At 39.8% G+C, this 24,509-nt stretch overlaps 1 protein-coding gene across 1 annotated transcript in view; it reads right to left on the bottom strand.

The window, feature by feature from the left end:
- Positions 1–1,850: 1,850 nt before the first annotated feature.
- FOXK1 (forkhead box K1) overlaps positions 1,851–24,509 on the bottom strand; it is an 80,008-nt gene continuing 57,349 nt past the window's right edge. Inside the window, exons 5-10 of the mRNA XM_088466695.1 lie at positions 18,623–18,816; positions 18,091–18,251; positions 15,925–16,203; positions 12,687–12,914; positions 8,455–8,682; positions 1,851–5,826 (exon numbers count right to left, since the gene is read on the bottom strand). Coding sequence (XP_088322821.1) covers positions 8,492–8,682; positions 12,687–12,914; positions 15,925–16,203; positions 18,091–18,251; positions 18,623–18,816 — 1,053 coding nt within the window. The 3' untranslated portion in view covers positions 1,851–5,826; positions 8,455–8,491. The remainder of the gene's footprint in view (positions 5,827–8,454; positions 8,683–12,686; positions 12,915–15,924; positions 16,204–18,090; positions 18,252–18,622; positions 18,817–24,509) is intronic.

Raw genomic sequence — 24,509 nt, 5'->3', positions numbered from 1 at the left:
CTGAAATAGAAAATGATGGCATAGGGGTACCATTAAAAAAGTGCTGATACTCTAGGATGCCAGTCCACGGGCTTTACCTCTTGCTTGCAACTATGTTCAGGAATTTTGGTTCAGCCATCGCTAGGTACAAGCATTGTTCTGTTGTATAGTCTGTATCCTTCCTTAAATATGTGATCAGTTTTGTATTTATTCATAAAAAAACATCACTGATCTTTTCTTACTATTGTATAAGCTTTTGCTCCAGCTGAGAGCTTCTCGGCTTGGTAGTAAAACTGCACACTGCAATATGGAATGTAAAGCTAACACTATAGAGAACACATAAATTGATGCAAACACTTTGCCTGCACTGAAACGTTTGTAACAATGCACTGCTAGCGCTCCTGATTGGACAGCAAGCCTGAGCTCCTCCCTAGTTCCTAAATAAGAACTTAGAGTGATACTGAATAATAATATAGTGAGATTTACACAGTATTATTCAATATCACTTTGCCTGTACTGCTCATACACATTTACACTGGCTTAGTCATATTCCAGAGATGTGGAGGCTGATGCATGTAATGTATATCCATTATTTAAGCAGCAAGGATGTATACATATTGGTGTTTTTTTTATATTTTTATAAAGTGCCTTAAAACATGAAATAAAGCACATCCCAAAAATAAATGTGAATTAAAAGGCTAATATGAAACCTACATTCAGGTAAGCACTGTGTTATTTGTTTGGCTGCACTTGTTTTTGAGTGGAATTCCATTTAAAAAGATCGCTAAACTATTTTTTTTATTCCATATCCATCATAAATGACCATTTGGGAAAGAAACAAGCATTTCAGTTAGGCTTCTTACTGTGGCACAAGTATTTCCCCAGTATGGCTTTTAATTGAAGTACAGCAAAACGGTAAGAGGTTAGAACAGTACGTTAATTATGAGAGGTGGGGTGATATGCAAATGTCATGTATAGTGGTTCCTGTGCGTTGTGTGACAATATACACACTGCTGCTGTCCTATCAGACGGCTCTACTGTTTTACAGTAAAATTGCCTGTAAGTTACCTTTCAGAATAATAGTCTGACAAGTAAAAACTTCAGTTATCTTCAGCTATAGCCTTACTGTCAAGCTCCATTGGGATAATGACAAGCAGTATTCAGTTACTTTCTTTTGTAGTGCAGTATCCAAGACACTGGAAAAGGGCAGGCCAATAGTCTTCAGTAACCTGCCTTGAGGTCACATAATTAACTTAAAGAGCCCCCTCAGTATTAAAACCTACAATCTAGTTCTCTGTTCACATTCTATTGTACACAAGCAATGCATTTTCTTCCAGCACTAAGTACTAGTACTCTAATGCTGTTAATTAGCATTATTAGGAGGTAACAAAGGCCAGCGGCTGCAATACACATCCTGACCAGCAGATGTAACTGTGTATCTGCTCCATTTGTGCATTGATTGCCAATATTCACATGCAGTAAAGGGTGTTGTTAATTTTAGGATACCTTGTATCTATAATTTATGCTACTTATAAGTAATGTAATGCGAGTTTTAATTTTACAAAAGGTGAGGGAACAATCAATGCCATAAATAGTCTATATCAATGGTTCTCAACCCTCAAGTTTTCTTAACAGGTTGTGTTTTTAGGATTTGTGTCTGCGGAAGCAGGTGGGATAATAACTGAGCCAGCAATATAGATTACCTCACCTGTACATGATTAAGGAAATCCACAAAGCAGGACCTGTTGGTGGTACTTGAAGACAGGAGTTGACAACCACTGCCCTATATACAGTAACCCTTGGTACGTTCTTATTGAAGTTTGCTAATGTATTATTTTGATACCAAATAAAAATAAATCACTAGGCAGCAATTATCAAAAAAACATTTTAATAGCTTGTGTAATACTAAACAATTTTAAAATGCATATTTTTAACTGCAGCCACTGTTTTGTGGCGTTACTGTTCTAGGAGACTTCTGGTATCATTGTTGCTATGACTTATAAAGGAGATGCCTTGCCATTGACAAAAACCCATTGAGAAAAATCATGTTACATAGCAGCACCTAGAGATTTTTACAATGTACAACATAGTTCCCTCTCGCAAAGATATGTGAATGAAGTATCTTCCAGCAATATAATTATTAGTAGGAAAAATCTTATCATAACATCACTAAGTTTTCATAAATGACAAGTGCATCTGAATAGTAAAATAATTGTGTCAGAAAAGTTACACTTCCAAACCAGGGGTAACCAGATAGCCAACAGTAAAGCTGCATACACATACACAACGATTTTGAAAATGAATGATTTTAGTAAACTATTTTCGTTTATTTTTTCAAGGGTAAAATAAACGAAAATAGTTTACTAAAATCGTTCATTTACAAAATGTAATGAACGATTTTTTTGAACTACAAACGATTTTTGTAACTGTCCCTTAATAAAAATCGTTAAGTTGTTCAGTCAGAATGGACGATGAACTACAAACGTGAACACGCATGAACGATAATCGTTCAACGTTTAGGCTAAAAAAATACAATTTTTTTTAAACGAATGAACGATAACGACGTCGTTCTAGTTAAATCGTTAAAAAAATCGTTCTGTGTATACGCACCTTTAGGGGTATATTTACTAAAGTGCAGGTTTTTAAAAGTGGAGATGTTGCCCATAGCAACCAATCAGATTCTACTTAACATTCATCTAGCACCTTATAGAAGATAATAGCTAAAATCTGAATGGATTCTATGGGCAACATCTCCACTTCTAAAAACCTGCAGTTTAGTAAATATACCCCTAAGAGCGAAGAGACAGCTTCACCAACTTTACCATAAAAGCTCCTGCACAGAGAAATCTCAAGCATTCCGGTTACAATACTGCAAGTAAGAACTGCTTCCCAAACAATGGTTTAGCACTTGGAAAGTGATGTATGGAGGGAATCTGGAAACCTGCATTTCATTAAACAGAATGTGTTTCTCCGGAAGTGTAGTGCATGTGATTTAAAGTTTGCAAAACATCTCAGTGAGGAATCACATGGAAGTTTACTGAATGATGAAACAATACAATGATCATACCTGAAAAAAAAAACTGGCCACATTATAAGTTGCAAAGTGGTATTAACAGAATACCATCTAGCACCCATTATACGGCTATACTACAGCTGACCAGTGCATAGTCCAAAGCCCACTTTTTTCAATTCATTCAAAATATCGGGGCAGCAGGTATTACAATGTTCTCATTTCTCAGTACTTGCTGAAGACTCCTGTGGGCAATTTACTAAGGAAGCTGCAGCTTCTTGGCATGTTTAACCTGGAATTTGAAACAGCAATACTAAGTTACCAGCTTAAACAGGTCGAGAAGCAGCGGATTTTGGAAGTCCCCGCTTAGTAAAGTTATTTCACTAGTTAGGTTAGGTGTAAAACAGAGCAGGATTGTGTATATGGCAAAGAAGTCTCAGTGGGTGTAACATATGTAGGCAGCATTCACATTTCACTGAGCATGTAATCGCTTTCATGCAGAAGATTTAGGTAACATGGTTTGCAACAGTTTACCATGTGAAAACACTAACATCAAAAGCAAATATATTGAAATAAAAGTGAATAGATTTGTGGGACAAACTTGCCTCTGGGTCAGTTACTGGAAATGGAATAATGTTATGAGCAGCAGATTTAAAAGGGATGTAAATTTACAATACAAACTCAACTAAAGGAAAAAAGCAACATAATTGTAACATTCATGACCAAGTGTAAACTGTCTCTGATCTCAGGATTTAAGATACTAGAAATTATGTGTGATCTATAAAGCTGCATGCAAGCTTTAGTCTTTGGTAATCAGTTATTAATTCCAAGAGGCTCCATTAAGTTTTCTTCTATTACTTACACTTGAAGTCTGGTGTACACAGAAGATAAAATCCAACACCTAATAACAAATGTTCTCACAAATTTTAGTATAAATCTAAAAACCTTTACATAGAGATCTAGAAATTATTTGTTGTTACATACAAGTTTTAATACCAGGCTTGTTTTATAAAGCCGGGGTGAGGCACAGGCCAAAGCTGGCATATTACAAAGAGGGTGACAAATACTTGAATAGTAAACTTTACCCTGAGAGCAATTTTATATTCAGTTTTCCTCTTTGTATAAAACAAAACACACACTACATACATATACATAATGTTTAAGTAAAGCAGATCAGTGGCAGGATCCTTGAAATGAAGGTACTTACACTGCTGGGAGATTTAATTTAATCCAAGTTATTAAGATTCCTTTCATCATGCCATGCAGTAGCTAGAGGTCTCTCACTAGATTAAGCTTCTGCATGTAACCGTCCAATAATCAAACATCCAGCAATGGAAGTAGTCATTTTAATCTAATTAAAGGGAATTAGAATAAAAAAAAATATTTCCCAAAAATATGTTTCTTTCCCCAACTATTATATTAGTAAAATTAAATTATGCATATTAAAAAGTAATGCTAGCGGCATGTATATATGCCTCTATAAAGGCACAAAACATTCAAATATACATTGCAACCTATCACTAACTAGCTCGTATTGCATGAGAACCTGTGTGAAAGTGTACTCAGTCCTTTGAGGCATGGTACAACACTGTGCGAATAGATCAAAACCAATTTTTAAAACATGGAAGTCAAAACCATTGATAGGTATCTAGGAAGTTGTAAACCAATTCCATACACTAAAGCGATTGGGCAGACAACAAAGGAGTGTGTTGCAGTATCCTGGACTTAGACACTTAACTGACTTCTGCAGTAAAGTGGAGGCAGTACAATCACTATATACAATTCCAATTGAAATGTCATATGTAAAATATTTGACCTCAGCAATCCCTTAAAAAAATGTGCAGAATATTTAGCAGATAGGAAAAGGTATTCAGATTGTGTTTGGTCACACAGAACAGCAGGTGATGTAGATATACAGCTTGAACTAACATAAAACAAGCCACCTGGCAATCTCAAAATGGGTACACTATGAACACAAGGTGGTCCTTTGCTCACTTTCAGCTACAGGGAGGGTTCTTTACAATAAGATCATTAAATACATGCATTACCAATATATTGGCACATATAACGTCCATAAAAGTGCTATAGTGACATAACTAAAATGCCTGCCAGACTGAATTAGTGCCTTTCCCATGTACTTTACAAACACTGCAATTTCTGCTGTCTCTTCTTATAATGCATTTTATAACAAATGAGCACAAGCAACCAAGAGAATAACAATCTGATAATCATGCTTGGATCTGAAGTTGCAGCTATTTAATCATAATGAAGAGTAATCGGGACATTCAAATGGGTTCATATAAGAATTTAGTAGCCTTTGAATGCTGGAAAAAGATTAAACCCATGGAATTACATTTGAAGAGGATGTTGAGGAGGAATAGAGCAGAGTGCTTCACAGTTTGAAAATAACTTAGTAGGAATTACTACTAATGAGCCTCAAAGTCCAACAAATCAGTACTAACAATTAGCATAAAACAACCATGTTAGACTGTAATTCCTCACAGAACTGCCTGCAATCTTGTACACTGCACTCCAGAACTTTAACCTGTATATCACATTTCCAGGACCACTTTAAACTTGTCTACTACACCCCCCAAAGTGATCTCACAAACAACTTCCTGAAGAACTCTGGATCCTACACACTAATCTAGGTGCAACATAATCTAGGACTGTATTAGGATGTGTCTTGCAAAAGCTGCATGATTGTATAGCTTATTTAGAAAACAGGTAGCACTTTGACTTAGATCATCTTCATGTTGTGTTTGGTAATGCGTTCTCTACGTATCCATCAGGGAAGGCCCCCCATCACTGAATATTCACTTCCAGTGCATCAAAACCTGTGAGAAGAAGATAATTGACAAGTCAGCGCTGCATATACAAGAAAATATGAAAAGAATAATGTAGATTGTTCTGTAGATTAGATATCATAAATCACAGAGGAGTTCAGAGACTATATAAACACACAGGGTTACAGTTCAAGGAATCTAAGCTGAATATAAAAGAACAAGTTATAATGTTCATATTGTATTTCAATAATACTTTAGACAAAAAGTGAACAAAACTGGATCCATTGATAAGGGGCATATGGTCAATTAAATGAAAGTGACAGAAGGTAAAAAGGAAAGGGATTCTGTAGAAACTGTAGTTTATATAACCACTGATAATTGGGTATATAAATGTTGTGCTACACTAAAAACTATATGATCTATATCTCAAAAGCTGTGGAATACTGTATGTATGCGGTATATTAATACCTTAGTATTATATGTCCCTTTATTTGATAATGTTGCTATCAAGCAACATAAATGTTGTATTATAGTTCTGCTGTAGCATTAACATTTTTAGCCTTTCTGTGGCAATGATGCTCTCAAGCAGCATGTAAATTTGTGCTTTTTTTAGCAATCAGCTATTTCAGAAGATCCAAAATTACATAAAAAATTATATTATAAAAAAAGAATTAAAATAAAATTATATGTTTGGGAATTTTCAACACCAGTCAAATTAAAGATATACTGTCAGGTGCATAAATATTGGGACATTGACAGAATTTTCATATTTTGGCCTCTATTCACCACAATGGCTTTGAAATGAAACAAACAAGATGTGCTTTAACTGCAGACTTTCAGATTTAATTTGAGGGTAATTACATCCAAATCAGGTGAATGGTGTAGGAATTACAACGGTTTCTATATGTGCCTCCCACTTTTTAAGGGGCCAATAGTAATGGGACTATCAACTCAAAAGCTATTTCATGGACAGATGTGGGCTATTCCCTCGTTATTTCATTATCAATTAAGCAGGTAAAAGGTCTGGAGTTGATTCTAGGTGTGACATTTGCATTTGGAATCAGTTGCTGTCAACTCTCAATATGAGATCCAAAGAGCTGTCACTATCAGTGAAGCAAGCCATCATTAGGCTGAAAAATCAAAACACACACATCAAAGAGATAGCAAAAACATTAGGTGTGGCCAAATCAACTGTTTGGAACATTCTTAAAAAGAAAGAACGCACGGGAGAGCTCAGCAACACCAAAAGACCCGGAAGACCACGGAAAACAACTGTGGTGGATGACAGAAGAATTATTTCCCTGGTGAAGAAAAACCCCTTCACAACAGTTAGCCAAATGAAGAACACTCTCCAGGATGTAGGTGTATATGTGTCAAAGTCAACAATCAAGAGAAGACTTCACAAGAGTGAATATAGAGGGTTCACCACAATATGTAAACCATTGGTGAGCCACAAAAACAGGAAGACCAGATTAGAGTTTGCCAAACAACATCTAAAAAAGCCATTACAGTTCTGGAACAACATTTTATGGACAGATGAGACAAAGATCAACTTGTATGATGGGAAGAGAAGAGTATGAGAAGGAAAGGAACTGCTCGTGATCCAAAACATACCACCTCATCAGTGAAGCATAGTGGTGGTAGTGTCATGGCGTGGGCATGTATGGCTGCCAATGGAACTGGTTCCCTTGTATTTAGTGATGATGTGACTGCTGACAAAAGCAGCAGAATGAATTCTGAAGTGTTTCAGGCAATATTATATGCTCATATTCAGTCCAATGCTTCAGAACTCATTGGACGGCGCTTCACAGTGCAGATGGACAATAACCCGAAGCATACTGCAAAAGCAACCAAAGAGTTTTTTAAGGCTAAAAAGTGGAATGTTATGCAATGGCCAAGTCAATCCCCTGACCTGAATCCGATTGAGCATGCATTTCACTTGATGAAGACAAAACTGAAGGGAAAATGCCTCAAGAACAAGCAGGAACTGGAGACATTTGCAGTAGAGGCCTGGCAGAGCATCACCAGGGATGAAACCCAGCGTCTGGTGATGTCTATGCATTCCAGACTTCAGGCTGTAATTGCCTGCAAAGGATTTGCAACAAAGTATTAAAAAGTGAAAGTTAGATTTAGGATTGTTTAGTTTGTCCCATTACTTTTGGCCCCTTAAAAAGTGGGAGGCACATATAGAAACCGTTGTAATTCCTACACCGTTCACCTGATTTGGATGTAATTACCCTCAAATTAAATCTGAAAGTCTGCAGTTAAAGCACATCTTGTTTGTTTCATTTCAAAGCCATTGTGGTGGTGAATAGAGGCCAAAATATGAAAATTCTGTCAATGTCCAAATATTTATGCACCTGACTATATATATTTATTATGTATCCAATTCTGTATTAAATCCTTTAGGAAACAGCCCCACCTACTGGTGCCAGTTTGAAAAATCTCCTTCACAAAATTAGTTATTGTTAAATCAGAATGAAATATTATACGCTATTACTTTAAGGGTGCACTGCAGGAAGTAGGGATGTGAAGGCTTGGATAGGTTCGAGTTTGCACGCCGAGTTCGGATTTTTCCCTCCAAAAAAACGGAACTCAGAAAGAGGCAAAACGTCATCTTTCATGGACAAACATCAAACATTCCTGGACAGTCATAGCTAAAGAATTTATTAGGATTACCTGAACTTTCGTCTTTACTAGCACATTTTATCTGCTCTCATTCTCCAGTCCCTTCAACGTGTGCTGACGTAGATGTGATCACTTCAGCTTGCAATGCACTACCCTCATCCAGACGTGCTCTTTTTGTGACTGGCTCTTTTTGTGCCTCACGATCAAAGACATTGGACACGGAAACAGGAATTGAGGTGCTAGCCTGAGCTGCAAGAAGCTGCAATGGGTTGGTCAGAGCTGCCAAAAACAGAATTAAAAATAAAATCACAGATTGTAATCAATAGTCAACAAAAAATCACGTCACAAGTTTCTCTCTGTCACAAGAAAATCAGCGGATGTCTGATTCCATGTCTGTAAACTACATTAACAAAAATAACTGAATTGCCTTAAAAATAACAGCAGTTTATTGCAGAGTTTCCCAAACTCCGCCACTACAGTCTACGTTTTAAAGATATCCATGCTTGCACACAGGTGAGTTAATTAGTACCTCAGTCAACTTGATTTAACCATCTGATTCAAGCAAGGATATCCTTAAAACCTGGACTGTAACGGCAGAGTTTGAGAACCTATGGTTTATTGTATAAAAAAGATATACAAGTGTTGCATATCAAATTCATCAGCACGGTCTCCTGTTGCATCCTAGTCGCATCGCATTGCAGCTAATACTCCTTTTACACCTCGGTTATTGCAGGGCTAATCCGGGTTGCTTCTGGGTGTAAAATTGGCCAGGGTTGGATTCCCGAGTCCAGTGACCTGGTAATCCAACCCAGGTAACTTGCAGGGTTTAACACGGGAACAACCTGGGAAAATTCACATCTGTTGTCGAAGGCAACCAAAGACAAAAACTATCTTTTTTGGGCACTCTTGAATAAATCTGAAATAAAGTACTGACTGTAAATTATATAATGAATATATAAAACTTAACATTTCTTAAATACCCTATAAAAAAGAGTGGTAGTTAGTACACTCCATATACATAAGCAATTTAAATACATCAAAAAATTATAAGGCGTAATCATTCTAAAAATGTATACTCAAATGTATGTTCAAGGCGAAAATATCTATATAAGTATCCCCAAGACATAAAATTAATGGTCACCGACCTACAGGGATATACAACCACTCCAAATTTTCAATTATACACAAGAAATTGAGCCACTTATACATTATTATATTTGGAAACAAATACAAAATTATTATTAGTGTATTTTCACACCGGAATTCTGTGTTGCAGTCTGAGGTGTATGCCCTCCTATTATAATAATTCAAGCATGATGCAATCTCTCAAAATCGAATGAATATTTAGGGATTCCCACATATCATCCCTTCAGAAATACTTGATGTATAGTGATAATTTCTCCATCAGTCATACTTTAAGCACAAATGTTATCTTGGTATGAAACACTTACAAACAATAATTCACACAACGAGCGGATCAAATCATAAATATGGGAAAAGTTTTTTAAAACTGTAAATCAGAGGTCTCAACCTATTAATCCTTCAAACAAGACTTAATGTGCTTAAGACAGTCTGAGGGCCATACTTATGTAACACATGGAGCGCCAAAAGGGTTCAATAAACATTTTGAACTTTAATTATGAAAATGCACGTATTTCTGACATTCATTCTGCAATTCCTGCTAGTCATGCAAATATCTTATTCAAAAAGAGTGATTATATGTCAATTAAGCAGACATAAATGGGTGTTAGTAATAATTGAATCCTCAATTAAGCATTACACACATGATTTAATACACATAGAAATAATATAGTAAAATTGAAGGATCTCTTGTTTCTACCTGACTGTGATAATTTTGTGTATTAAAACAACTGTTAGCCGGGGTACACGGTATCTCGATATCTCAGAACAGCTGTGTATTGGTGGGATATAGTGACTGAAAACAGTAAGGTCCAGGATAATAAGGTGGGCGTCTATCCACTTCTACTTTCCCTTGTCTGAGGCATCGAACAAGGGATGAGAGAGTGGAGGACGATGACCCTGGAAAGAACAACAGCAGTGCCTCTACTGTCTGGGACGTCAGCAGTGTCTCTCTCCTGTTACCATGAAGGCATTGCAGGAGAGGTCACCGGCATCCCCCCAGATGAGAGAGCACTATTAGAGTGATAGCGAAAGAGAGAGTACCTCCTGTCCAGGTGCTTATTCTAGTCTCAATCTATAAAAATTATTTTGAAAGTTTGATGAAACAGGGACAAAATAGCAGACCTTATAGATGAAGGCATCACTGTACTGCAGCTGGGTAGAATTCAAGAGTAGTATCAGCAGTTGCCATCCCCTGAACAGATGTAGTGCTATATATCACTTTTATGTGCTCTCCCATTACCTTGTCTTTTTTTCTGCCATCTGTCTTCATCACTCCACCCAGTCCTTCAGTTGTCCCCTCTACCCATCCCCCACGCCCCATCTCTTATATCTGTCCCCACTTCCTCCCTATATGTCATCTTTGTCCCTCTCACCTACCCATTCTTGTTTCTCATCTCTGTATCACTCACCTTCCCCTTCCACCAGTCTCATTTCTCCCCTCTGTCCATTCACACACACTCCCCCCAGACCTCCCTGTCTCTCAGCTTTGTCCCCCTCACCATCTCCCTGTCTCTCAGCTGTCCCCCTCACCATCTCCCTGTCTCTCAGCTCTGTCCCCCTCACCATCTCCCTGCGTCTCAGCTCTGTCCCCCTCATCATCTCCCCGTCTCTCAGCTCTGTCCCCCTCACCATCTCCCTGCCTCTCAGCTCTGTCCCTCCTCACCATTTCCCTGCCTCTCAGCTCTGTCCCCCTTCACCATCTCCCTGTCTCTCAGCTCCGTCCCCCTCACCATCTCCCAGCTCTGTCCAGGGGCAAACGCAGGATAATTAAAGGGGGGTTTCCAAATCTCCAATCTCAGAAAAAAACAAAAAACAAACATATTTCAATAAACATTACATAATATATATATGTATATATATATATATATATATATATATTATATATATACACACACACACACAATTGCATGTATATAGCTGGGACTGGTAAAAATAACAACAACATTGAATATATAAAATAAATTCTTCCTTTATTTGTAATAATGCCAGGGCTACTGATGTATTGGAAGACCATCCATGTAGAAGTACTATTCATAAGCAATCACTCTAGAAAACATCAAGGTTTTCAAATAGTTAACTCACCATTGTGACTGTCCGTGGCGTGAGCTCCGAGCAGCAGCCAGCGTGTGTAGAGGGTTCAGAAACCTGAGTGCAGAGAGAAGGAAGGTTCCCTGTCCTGCCTCAGCGATAGCTACAGATAACAGAGGTGCTAGGTTTTTTTGACAGCCCGTGCGGAGGAAGGTCTGGGCTGTCTGTATGTGCACAGGGGGGGTTTCTGAGTACCTTGCGTGAGCTACTGCTGTCCCCCTCACCATCTCCCTGTCACTCAGCTCTGTCCCCCTCACCATCTCCCTGTCTCTCAGCTCTATCCCCCTCACCATCTACCTGTCTCTCACCATCTACCTGTCTCTCAGCTCTATCCCCCTCACCATCTACCTGTCTCTCAGCTCTGTCCCCCTCACCATCTCCCTGTCTCTCAGCTCTGTCCCCTCTCACTATCTACCTGTCTCTCAGCTCTGTCCCCCTCACCATCTACCTGTCTCTCAGCTCTGTCCCCCTCACCATCTCCCTGTATCTCAGCTCTGTTCCCTCACCATCTGCCTGTCTCTCAGCTCTGCCCCCCTCACCATCTCCCAGCTCTGCCCCCCTCACCATCTCCCTGTCTCTCAGCTCTGCCCCCCTCACCATCTCCCTGTCTCTCAGCTCTGCCCCCCTCACCATCTCCCTGTTTCTCATCTCTATCACTAGTCTCAGTCTCCATTATCTCTCACCCCACACCACCCCCTGGGGCACGGGGTGGAGTGGGTGCAGGGTTGGATGCCGTTAGAACACGACTGTTCCTATCAACACTAGCACCCATCCACCCCCATTCCCTACTGGCAGAGCCCCATTATCTCATGTGAGGGGGGTGGGGTAATGCTGCTGCAGGTGCTGAGAGGTAGTTACAGTCCTGTCCTACCAGCACTGACAGAGAAGACAGAAGTCGGTCTGTGTCACGAAGTATGCCAGCCAGGGAGAGCAGTAAGGGGAAGGGGTGAGGCCTCCCTGCATCTAGACACATGCTTTTTATATATTGGATAACAGGAATCATTGAATGAAAAAATTTGACTTTACAGTTATAATGTATGTGGGCTACAAACCATAAACATTTCCAGTGAGACTGGCAGTGGTCATGACTTCTTTCCCACTTGGAGTTACTGATGAAAGGTGCGGTGCTATGCTCATTGTAGCTGTTGGCTGTAAGAGCGTAACTTTTTGTCCATGAAGAGTTTGGGGCACTGCATTTGCTACAGTCTGAATAACTCTGCTGGCAGTGGGAAGAGTAGGAATTGTAGCAAATGTGATGGTATTCACTTCATCTTTGATGCCTGTAAAATGAGAAGGGACACGGTAAATGCTTCTGTTCTGTTAAGTATGACATGCACATATTGCGGAGTATTTCTTCCTCTAGTTATCATGAGAACTGCTGGTGAAGTGGACCATTTAAAACCTTTGCAATTGGAACATTTAACAACAGAAACGTAATGTGGCCCATACAGGGCTGCCAAGACGTACATCGTGTCCGGATAATACAAGCGGTGTGGCCAAACATCATGCATTAAGTCGTGAAGCTGGACATTTCTCCTCCTCTACTACTTGCTTAGACACATGCTGTCAGTACGATCCGACACCATTTTTCTCCTGGTATTTGGGTGACCAGGACTTGACTGAAAGTGCCAACGCTGGTTCCAAATAGGTGGGGACCCCAAGCATATAGCGTCTACTTCTGTGACAGATCATTCAGTTGCGGGGAAAGTGCCCCTAAATTGAAACGATAGCTAACTAGTTGTCAGAAACCAAACAAAAATCGCCTCTTGCTGGGCCAACTGCTTTTCCCAGTTTGTCAGCGCACAGGAACATTCTGATGATCGTTGTTTGCTCCCACTGGTTGGCTGGTTTGAACGATAGCCGTTGTGTGTATAGCAAGCTTTGTTTTACACCTTCTAACAAAGCTATTTTTCCTATTCATCTTGAGTACCATATGCAAATTACACAAATAACTTGGTCGCACAAAGAAATTATACATCACTTAGTATTTTTACAAGTAGCATTCAATATTAATAGTGAGAACATTCTGTTATAACAACCTTTATACAGTATATACCCTATATACATTTCCTACAGCCTAAATCCCTGAACCACTTCCTGTAAGAAAGTCTACATATCAGAAAATAGATAGAGCAACAATTATTGCTTTCATTGAGTTTCACTGAGCTATCTCACAAGTCCCAAGTCAGATAGCTCACCTTGATCAGCAGGTGGTCCAAGTAGGGCATGACAGCCCCCTCCCTCAGATCTCAGGGTGTGCGGCTGTCATGGTCATGCTGTTGGTGAATTGTTTTTCCCATTTATTGCCTCCAGACCGTTGGAAATAATCATATCTAGTTCAGGAACGAGCAGGGATACCAATGAATACCAGTGTCCTTTATGACCCTCTGTTTGCATCCCTGGCCCTATTGGACAGCACAGTATGCCGAGGTTGGGGGGGTCAAAATCCTAGCCCCAATCAGCCCTGAGAGCAGAAACCTACTTTCAGACTTGGTCCATGCTTCGCTTAAAACTTCATCTATTTGCGTAGAAGAAGGGAAGAAAATGGTCTGTTTCTTATTCCTGTTAAACAGTGAAACCTCAAATTCTCAGCTGTCATGAATATTTAAACTCTGCCAGACACCTCTTACTAAATTCCCTACAGCCCACTTACTGTTAGTCCTTGTCAGTGCACAAAGAAACCTCAGGGATTTTAGCCACCTCGCCTTACTCTTAGGAGGAAACTCAGTCCTGATTCTTCCTGAGCCTGAACAAACAAAAGTAGCTTACGCTTTTGAGACCAGATTCCATAGTCCTTTCCAAGGAAGAGGAAACCTGAACCGGACCTCCTTCGACTTTGCAAACACTTGAGACCAAGCCAACTCCTCAGATCTAGGAGAGGAGGAGCCCAAAAGCACCAGCCGAGAGGCCCAAAGGATGGAGTACTTCTGCATTATGCATAGCTAATAAAATAATTTTGTTGTTGGCCCTTTTTTGTCATTCATAAGTAAACAACCTATCTTTCAAGGAGAATGCCAGAAAAATCGTATTATTTATTGACAAGTTTTCAGCACGGACTTCCCAGATATCAAGAACCATATAAAAGTATTTTTTAGAAGTTGATGACAGAGTTATTTATTTTCCTACACTGTCATATGTCAATTTATAGTCTAATTCAGCGGTTCCCAAACTTTCTTTTGGCACCTTTTTATACAGCACCCCTAGATCAAAAGTTTATTATTGAAAAACTCAGCAAAAATTATTAATTTTATGTCCACTATTGGAGACTGCCTGAGAGGAAGGACCATTAGCACCTTGATTTTCAATGCCTATTACCAAGAATTATACACGTAAGGATGGTATCTTAAGGAAGGAGATATCGACTTGAACACTACTAACTGTTTATCCCCATGACTAGGGAATTTTCAAGACGGTTTTACACTATGTAATCCTATTCTTATTTTTTGCATATATACTTCTTAGATAAAAGTACCACACTGTATTTCCCACGGTTATATCTGTATTCATTTCATGTGTTTCTGGACGTAAACCAAGGGATAACGGAGCCTGCGTTAGTTCCATGAAGCGATTTTTGTCACTTCCTACATTTTACATTTTAATACATGTACATTGCATATAAAATCTTTCACACCTTAATGTAAGATTAATCATAAAAATGTCACATCAGAAATGAATAAAAGTCACCACTGTTTCTGCTGTCCATAAAACTTTGATAAAAAGGACACATATTTGGCGTGTCAATAAAGCATAATTAGACAAGGATCACTTAACACTATTGCTATAAGTATGTAAAACTAAACATGGGACAAGTAAATTTTTTGTGATATTCGATAGCTAAAAGGACATCGAAAAGCAGGATACTCCAATACGTTACCTATAGATACCCCTATATGCAGTGGCCAAAATGGAAATTTAGATAAAAAATTTTAGTCACAGTCCAGAAAATATAAGCGAATGGGATTTGATTGTTTTACAACACAATCAGTAAGAAAAGTGATGGTATAGAATACCGACCCCCTTTGACCTCTAAGTCCAAAAACAATATAAAATTTGCTTCGCTAGATGGATATATAAAATAATTATTTGCAAAACTGACAGAGCAGACACCTATGGAATGGTTCTGGCCGTATAGGTGCAAATAGCATTGGTTCTTTAAAGGGGTTAATGGACACCTAGTTTATTGACATAATAATCTCAATGCTCTGCAGGTGAATTTACCCAGATCATGTTGCCAAACATTAGAGGTAAAGAAACTTGATACTTAATCAAGAATAACACAGAATTGCTCACTTCTGGCAGAAGAGACACCATCCAGTACTGTACCACGCAGTTCGTCTCTGGTACTGTGAGGCCTTTGGCTGGTAAATATATATCCATTGGCAGAGCTGGTGGGTGTTGTCACTACCTGTACCATGGTGACTGTGGGTGCTTGCTGCACTACATGGATGGCATGACTTGTGGGCTGAGAGGTCATGATGGAAGCAGGCATATAGGCCAAAGGCTTTGCCATAAAATTTGTTTGGTGTGCAGGCTTTGCCATGATAACCGGATGAGCACTGACAGGAGAACCTGCGACAGAAGAGAAAAAATCACATGGGTCACATATAATTGCAATTCTCTATACTTCATAAAAGATAAGGGATTATCTAAATGTATAGATACATTTTTTTAATCATATTGCTTTGGCGAGAGCCTCTCACCTAGTGCCCCCCTAATTTGTAGCATTGAAAATGGTTCGGTAAATTACGAACAGCCACGACCTCTACCACTAATATTCGGACATGCTGGATCTCACCGAATTAGATGCAGTGACTCATTTTCAGTTTGGCTCCAGTCCACCAAAGCTTTGGGCAGCACATACAGTGTAATGGTTAGCATTACTGCCTCACAGCACTGAGGTCATGGGATCGATTCCCACTACGGCCCTAACTGTGGAGTTTGTATATTCTCCCTGTGCTTGCGTGGGTTTCCTCTGGGTACTCCTGTTTCCTCCCACACTCCATAAATATACTGGCAGGTCAATTGGCTCCCAACAAAAATTAACCCTAGTGTGTAAGTAGGTGCGTATACATGTGGTAGGGAATATAGATTGTAAGCTCTACTGGAGCAGGGACTGATGTGAATGGACAAATATTCTCTGTAAAGTGCTGCGGAATAAATAGTTGTCAAATGTGAGAAGCAGAGGTAACGGTCTATATGTATATAAATGCACATAAAAATGTAAGACCACTCTCACTGATTGCCGATTATTCATAATCTCTAATCAGGTATAAAGATCTGACAGTCTGGTCTAGAAGAACCCTGCTCAAACTGTAAATCTTCCATTTAAACAGATCTTGTAGCTGCTACACTGTGTGGGAAAAAAAAACAAATGAAAAAGGTCTCAAATTTCGCCCTCCCATATATGTTATTCACTTGCACAATGCTTAGTTGCCAAGACCCTGCCTGGCTCTGTAGGTAATGGAATGGTGGTGTGGGAGCAAGGACAATCTCAATGAAGACCCATTATAATGAAGCACTGCAGAGTAGACTAATACAGAGAAGAGAAAGTTCCATCACAGCACATTACTGGAATGAGCAGGCTGGCCGGTATTGAATGGGTAAAGATGCTGGGCCTTGTTTATCAACAAGTTTTATCATTCACAACGAGTGATAAAACTTGTTGCGTATGATAAATGGTGCTCCAGCCAGAAAGCTCCCAATTGTCATCTGTTTGATAAAAGACAGTTGGGAGCCGATTGGCTGGAGCACCATTTATCATACGCAACAAGTGTTCTCACTCATTATGAAAGAGAAGACTTGTTGATAAATGAGGCCAGTATGTGTAGGTGACAAACAGATCAGAAATCTCTGGCTATAAGTATGGACAATTATGTCAACACCTGTACACTTATGATGGGAGAGAAGTCTACTAAATAAATTTAGAAATCGGTGAGTTTTTTCTTTTCTTATACAAGCAAATTCAAAGAGATTGTCTGAAGACAATCAAACGTATAAGCTGATAACATTTAACCACATAATATTTTTATGATACGATTGGTAAAATGTTCACTTAAAATTATATTTCAACTTAGAAAGTGTTTTCCCACCAGCTTACCCTATACTACACATTTGTCTTTTCCCATGTACATTACGCTATTCCTCTGGAGATCCTCGTTGTAACCAGCCATGAACCACCTCCGCCCATCATATGAATGGTATTCACCCAATTTCCCTGGTTTGGTACACTGCCCCCTCTATATAACAGCCCACCTTTATAATGTTGTCTATAACCACCTCTCCACAGCAATATAGGAATATATGTCACCCTGGTTATGACAGCTTGACCTATCCCTCTGAGCTGGCAGTATATGTTTAGTAGGTTTGCATTACAAATAGTATGGCTTCAGTAAAAACATTTCCACATGAACTTTGGCTTGAAGTACGTTTGCTATTATTTGTTACACAAATACTAACCTGGTGCGCTCTGGGAGTATCTGTACTCTGGCACCGAGGCCATCTTAAAACCGAAATCATGTGGAATGGGAGATCCCTCTCGCGACATGCTTTCAGGAGTCTGCAGGCCACTGGAGTTTGAGGTCATCAAATCAGGATATGTCGGAGAAGCAGGCGCACTCCTGCAAGGAGCAGATAGTATATTTTATATATAGAGATAATCCTGGCACATAACATAGCCAAAAAACATTTTACAGTAAATTCAAAACCCAATGTCACCCAGGCCCGTATACATGGGATTGCATATTTACCACACCTAAGAATGACTAATGTCATATGTTCTCAGGAAAATGACAGCAGCTTGTGGAGTAGGTAATATTCGCACAGAACTGACAGCCAAATAGATGTCAGATCACATTCTACAAAACATATCCACTTCTGTTTTTTCAAGATCAGTTTCTAGATTAAACAAAGTTTTTAAAGTCGCATACTAACTGATAATCTCAACCAAAAATCCCTCAAAAGGGAATATATTATTAACTGTATCCATCACCTGGAGGAAAGTGGACCAAAAGGAGTACGAAAGGAGGAGACACCCCTCTGCCTGCGCTTTCTAAATGCCTGTTCTACTAGCTTGGCTTCAGATGTAGGATCTATTCTCCAGAATGACCCTTTTCCGGGCTCCTCTTGGGAACGTGGCACTTTAATAAAGTAGCGGTTCAGTGAGAGGTTGTGACGTATAGAGTTCTAAAAACAAAATAGAAAATAAATAACAACCAAAGTTGATAATCAAGAGACAGCTAGACTAATTGTTTGGTCCATAAGGTCAGTGAAGGTGGATGAATAAACATGTACATGAAATGATACACAGCTGGTATTCTAAACACAATTGGTCAGATGCACAGTTGACTCACGTGCATCCAATAATATTTACACCCTTATGCAGAGTAGGGCACATCTCATGATGCAACCAGCCCTGCAATGGTCACATATGGCCTGAGTTACTACAGAAATACACCCAGATAAACTCACACCCAACCAGGCCATAAGTTTTTTGTTTTTTTTTAAACATTTTTCTAGATAGTGAAAAAATGAAAATTACTATAAAGTTTCATTTAAAATAAAGAAGAAGAAAAAACACACACCTATGATTCAGCAAGTATAATCTTCCTTCTAGGGTATGATTTAAGTAGCAAAAAAGGAAAATTAACCATCATCATAAGTGTGCATTTCCACCAGCACTAAGTCTCAGGCACAGCTACTGACAAAGCAGAAAAGAAATATGCCTGACAGAGGCGTAACCAAGGTTTTCGGTACTCAGGGCAAAATTAAAAACTGTGCCTACTAAGAAAAAGAAAAAAAAAAAAAATCTATAAAAGCATGAATCTTATATAGATACATAAACTAGTTAATTGCTATAATAATGCAACAGAATGAAATAAAAAATATAATAAACATATAATAAACTTTGATTGTCACCTGGGGCTGCTTCTTTACGAATTAAGCAAAATCTGGGGCCTTTTTTTTTTGTTTATATATATATAAATAAGCAAGGCCTGGACATTTTTTTTTTTCATTATTATTATTGCTTAAGCAAGGCCTGGGGACGCTCACATGGCCAGGGGGCGTTACGAGAGGAAACCGGAAGTTGGACTTGTACAGCGGAAGGGACCAGGTGAGATCCGGTGGCGTGTGGAGCAGCAACGGGTATATAAGGTATGTGTTTTGTATGTATGTTATAATGTCTGAAGCCTGAAGACGGGCTATTAAAGCCCGAAACGTTGCAAGCCATGGCAGCTGTGTGAATTATTTTTTAAAAATCCACTGAGTGCCGCACGTGGGGGATTATATATATATATATATATATATATATATATATTTCTATATTTAAATCAGGGGTGGCTTTTTACAAATTAAATATGCCTTACAGCTATGCCAGTGAGCAGAGATAAAGTGTTACAAATGCAGGCCCACCAGAGAGACAGACAGATGGGGCCCTAGGCAAGATATCAGTCTGGGGCCCCCCTCCTCCATTACATCCTTATAGAAATTTTTTTTAATTGTGATCTGGGTTGTTAAATAAATAAGGTAACAAGACCTCTCATTGTGTAAACTTATTCAACTCATACATATACGTATAATCAATAGTATGGCCTTGGTACAGAATATTTTCACACATAGTCTCTATACTTGTCCAAGCATTTATTCCAAAGATACCTCAAGGCATATGTCCTGGCATAGAAGAAATTGGAGTGTCAAGCACCTGAAGCCAGGACACGACAGCTTGGTGAACTTCCACCCAGGTGCTTCTTCAATGGTCCAAAGAGATGGAAATGACTCAGTGCCAGGTCTGGGCTGAAGGGAGAATGGTCCAGTACCTCCCAATGGTAGCGCCTTAACAACTCACGAGTGCAGTTGGCCAAGTGTGGCCCGGCGTTATCGACATCTGTTCGCAGCAACCCAGATAGTTTTTTGATGAATTGCCCTCCACAAACAGCTCAGTGTGTCACAATAGCGGACAGCATTCGCAGTATCTCCCTTGGTAAGGAAATCAACAAGCAGCATGCCTTTGTGGTTCCAGGGTCGCCATGACCTTCTTTGCTGATGGAGTAGTTTTTAATTTCTTTGAAGATGAAGATGGGGATGATACATGTTTCAATGTCATGGATGCTTGCTTTTTCTCCGGTGACACATGATGCACTCGTGTTTCATCGCCTTTAACTCCCTCATGGCACCACAAGAGATAATCCTATCCTATTGGTTTTGTTAACTTGTGTGAGTTGCTTTCCTTTACTCCAGTTGCTCATGATCGATGTTGTGCACAGTACCCACTGAGATGTTCAGTTCGTCAGCAATATCTAACTCAAATACGTCTGTCCTCCTGAATCAGACCTTCAGTGAGGCACAATTTGTCATCTTTGGTGGATGTGTTTGACTGGCCGGATTGCTCATCTTGAACGCCTGTCCTGCCGTTATCAAAGGCAGTGCACCAAACCTGTTACTGTGACATGATGTTATCACCATACACTTCAACAAGTTGGCGATGAATTTCAGCTGCTGATGTGCCCTTTAGAAATCTGATCACATCATGCACCTCAGTGTTTGACCATGTTTAAGCCAGCCCCATCTTACAACTGATGTTGGGACAGTATGATTGACATGAGGTGCAGTCTAATGGCTGTAAGGGAAAGGAGTGGTCTACCTGCTCTGGCCTGGTGGGAAATTAGAATGAAGTAGAAAACATTACACACATAAGAGGTCTTGTTACTTATTGAACCACCCTCGTATACAGTATAGTGAAGTTTACTTAGGTTAAAAGTTAATGTACAGATGTGTCCACATATATCTAGCCTCCTTAGACGTTAACAGCCCTTCTAGTCGTGCCATTCCGTTGCCAAGCGTCTTTTCGTGCAACTTTTTCCCTTATGGTGAGTATTATTTGCAAAGTTATGCAAATAGGATGCACAAGCAGCTTATGCTGATTAAAATGATATGCTGCATGCCTATATTTTGTGTTTGACTGCGGCTGCATCTGCATGCAAAATCGTTACAGTGTCAGTGGCTGTGACACTATAACGTAGCATTTTGCATGCAGATACAGCCGCAGTCGAATAAGAATAAGACGACGCACTGTAAGGGAAAAAGTAACACGAAATGCCCATCAGTGCCAAGGCGTGATTAGCCTCACGGGCCTAGAGCCCAACAACCTGGTGGTTTAGGGAGGGGGTTAATAAATACCGGTGGCCACCATGTAACCTGCCGCTACTGCTTTGCCAGCACTGGGAGCAGACACCTGGTCCCAGCACTCGCTGCCACTGCTGCTGCACTTCTGGCGCTGGGATCAAATGTGTAGCAGTGGCGGCAGACAGTGGCAGCCAGTGCTGGGACCAGGTGTCTGCTACTAGCACCGGCAAAGCAGCAGCAGAAGGTTACATGGTTGGCCTGATGCCACCATGTAATATATCTATACTGCTAAGGTCTTCGACATCTCCCTCTGCCGGGTCTGCCATGGAGCCCAGTGCACGTGCCATGCTCACCCCACCCTAGTTACTCTACTGATGCCCATGCTTAGTTTTACCCGTTCCATGCCAAATCATAACAAAATAAGTAACTTTTCAACCAGAGCATCCCAGCTTTTTGTTAAATTTGGTAGGATGGTAGACGGCATAAGTAACTTTCATATGTAAGATGTTAGTCCTCAGTGATACATGGTGTTCATGTAACAGGGTTGCAAACATGACCAAGTGTAAAATTTATGCTTGCAAAGTCAAATAAAACAAATCATAACTTTGCTTCTAATTGTAGTAGAACTTCATGTTGGTATTGTTTTGAAGCTAAGGGACCATAGTTTTCATAAAAAATTGTTTTATATTTAAATATTGACTTCTACATTTCAAGGTCACATGACCTTTGACCTTGAATATCTAAAAAAGTGTATTTTAATTTTTTTTTGTACATAATGTTATACAGTTAAATATAATCTCTCTTTGGTATAAGTTTCATTTTGGGAAGTCTTTGGGAACAGGTGTGAAAAAAATATTAAGTACAACAGTTTAACCCATCTTGCACTAACAATGCAACTGGCAAGTTCAGACTCGTCTTGTTGTGTCTCTCACTGTGTTCTAGGTATGGCCATAGGGATGGTGATTACCATACATTGTTATCGTACCATCGATGGTTAACTGTCGATGGTTTACACCACTCTATGGCCACCGCTGCCGGGTGGCTGTCAAGCCGCGGGCTAATATAAAACGGGCAGGGCTAAGCTCTGTCGTCAGCAGAAAAAAAAACCCATCAGGTTTCACTTTTGCGATGGCAGAAAACAATTGCCTCTATGCCATCGATGGCAAAACCATCGACCATCGGTAGTAAACCATCAATATTTGTAAACTATTGATTGTCAATGGTCATCACTACTGTGTACTTCTGAGTCTGGCTGCAGATTCTGCATTGAGAACTAGTGACAAAGGACTAAGGGCACGATTCAGCTTGGATTGCAGTTGCTAATACGCACGCAATCGGCCGATTGTTGCGTACTGTGCATGCATCGCAGTGCGCGACCTGACCAATGTGAACGAAGTGACTACGCAGACCCATTGCAGAGTGATTGACAGGAAGTGCCGTTTGTGGGTAGTGACGAGGGGGGTGGTCGGCGAAACACAGGCCTGCCAGTGCGTTTGAACACCGTTGCATGGGAGTGCATAAATTATCAACTGCGATGACCTACACAGCCTGAGGTCTCATAGCGCGCGCTGAAGTTAGCAATTTCTAAGTAAGGTCAGAGCTTGTGCAAGTGTGAGTGAGGCTGCGATGGTACTTGATTGTACCGATGCTTTCGCAGTCTTGCTGAACATTACGGATGTGTGTAAGGTAAAGTGAGCGTCCTTATGTAGTGCTGCAGCGGCATAGCGATCTCAATAAATTAGCATACTATCGCAGTTGAACTGCGTGCGTAATTGCAGCTGCGATCGCAGTAGCGATCCAAGCTGAATCAGGCCCTAAGTCAGTTTATCTAATACAGTTTATCAGTGAACAGTGGTAGTTTGATCAAGAGCGTGACAAATGAATAAGAAGTACTTTAAGACTCGGTGTTGCAACCCTTTATTATCTGGCAAAGGTTCCTCAGCTGGAATATGGATCACATCCTTTTTTTTTTATAACTTTTGCAAGTTTAATAGCTTTCCTTTTGCAATAGTTTTCTTCTTTCATTCTTTTTCTCTTGGTAAGTGATGCTCCCACACAGCTTAAACTTTCATTTAATGACTGCAAAGCTGATTCAGTCCTGCATGTTGCCACTTCTGTGTCACTTTCCTCATCAATTAATGTGCTTGGTCCTTCCTCAGCAGTTAAAGAATCCCTTTTAGTTTGTTTCCTACAGTTATCACAAATCATTTGATCACTATTGACATGTCTCTGTATTTTAATCACCTTTCTTTAACATTGATTTCTACTGCTGCTATGTCCTTTAAAATCAAATTGGCTGCTGCACTGAGTCCTAATGTACTTTTTATCCATTTGTTACGCTCTTGATCATACTACCACTATTCAGTGATAAACTATTAGACCAGTGATTCCCAACCTCGGTCCTCAAGGCACACTAACAGTCCTGGTTTTAGTGATATCCATGATTGTGCACAGATGGTTAAATCAAAATATCTAAGGTACTAATTAAGTCACCTGTGCTCAACTATGGCTATCCTTAAAACCTGGACAGTTAGTGTGCCTTGAGGACCGTGGTTGGGAACCCCTGAATTAGATAAACCAGAGTTTCCCAAACGCGGTCCTCAAGGCACCTCAACAGTTCAGGTTTTAAAGATATCCATGGTTGAGCACAGGTGTTTAAATCAAACTGACCGAGGTACTAATTAAGTCACCTGTAGTCAAGCATGGATAGCCTTAAAACCTGGACTGTTAGGGTGCTCTGTGGACTGAGTTTGGGA

Source organism: Taudactylus pleione, unplaced genomic scaffold, assembly GCF_031769625.1.
Source record: "Taudactylus pleione unplaced genomic scaffold, aTauple2 ptg000066l, whole genome shotgun sequence".
NCBI lineage: Eukaryota > Metazoa > Chordata > Amphibia > Anura > Myobatrachidae > Taudactylus > Taudactylus pleione.
Note: the sequence above shows the minus strand (reverse complement) of the source record. Positions and strands in the feature narration are given on the sequence as shown.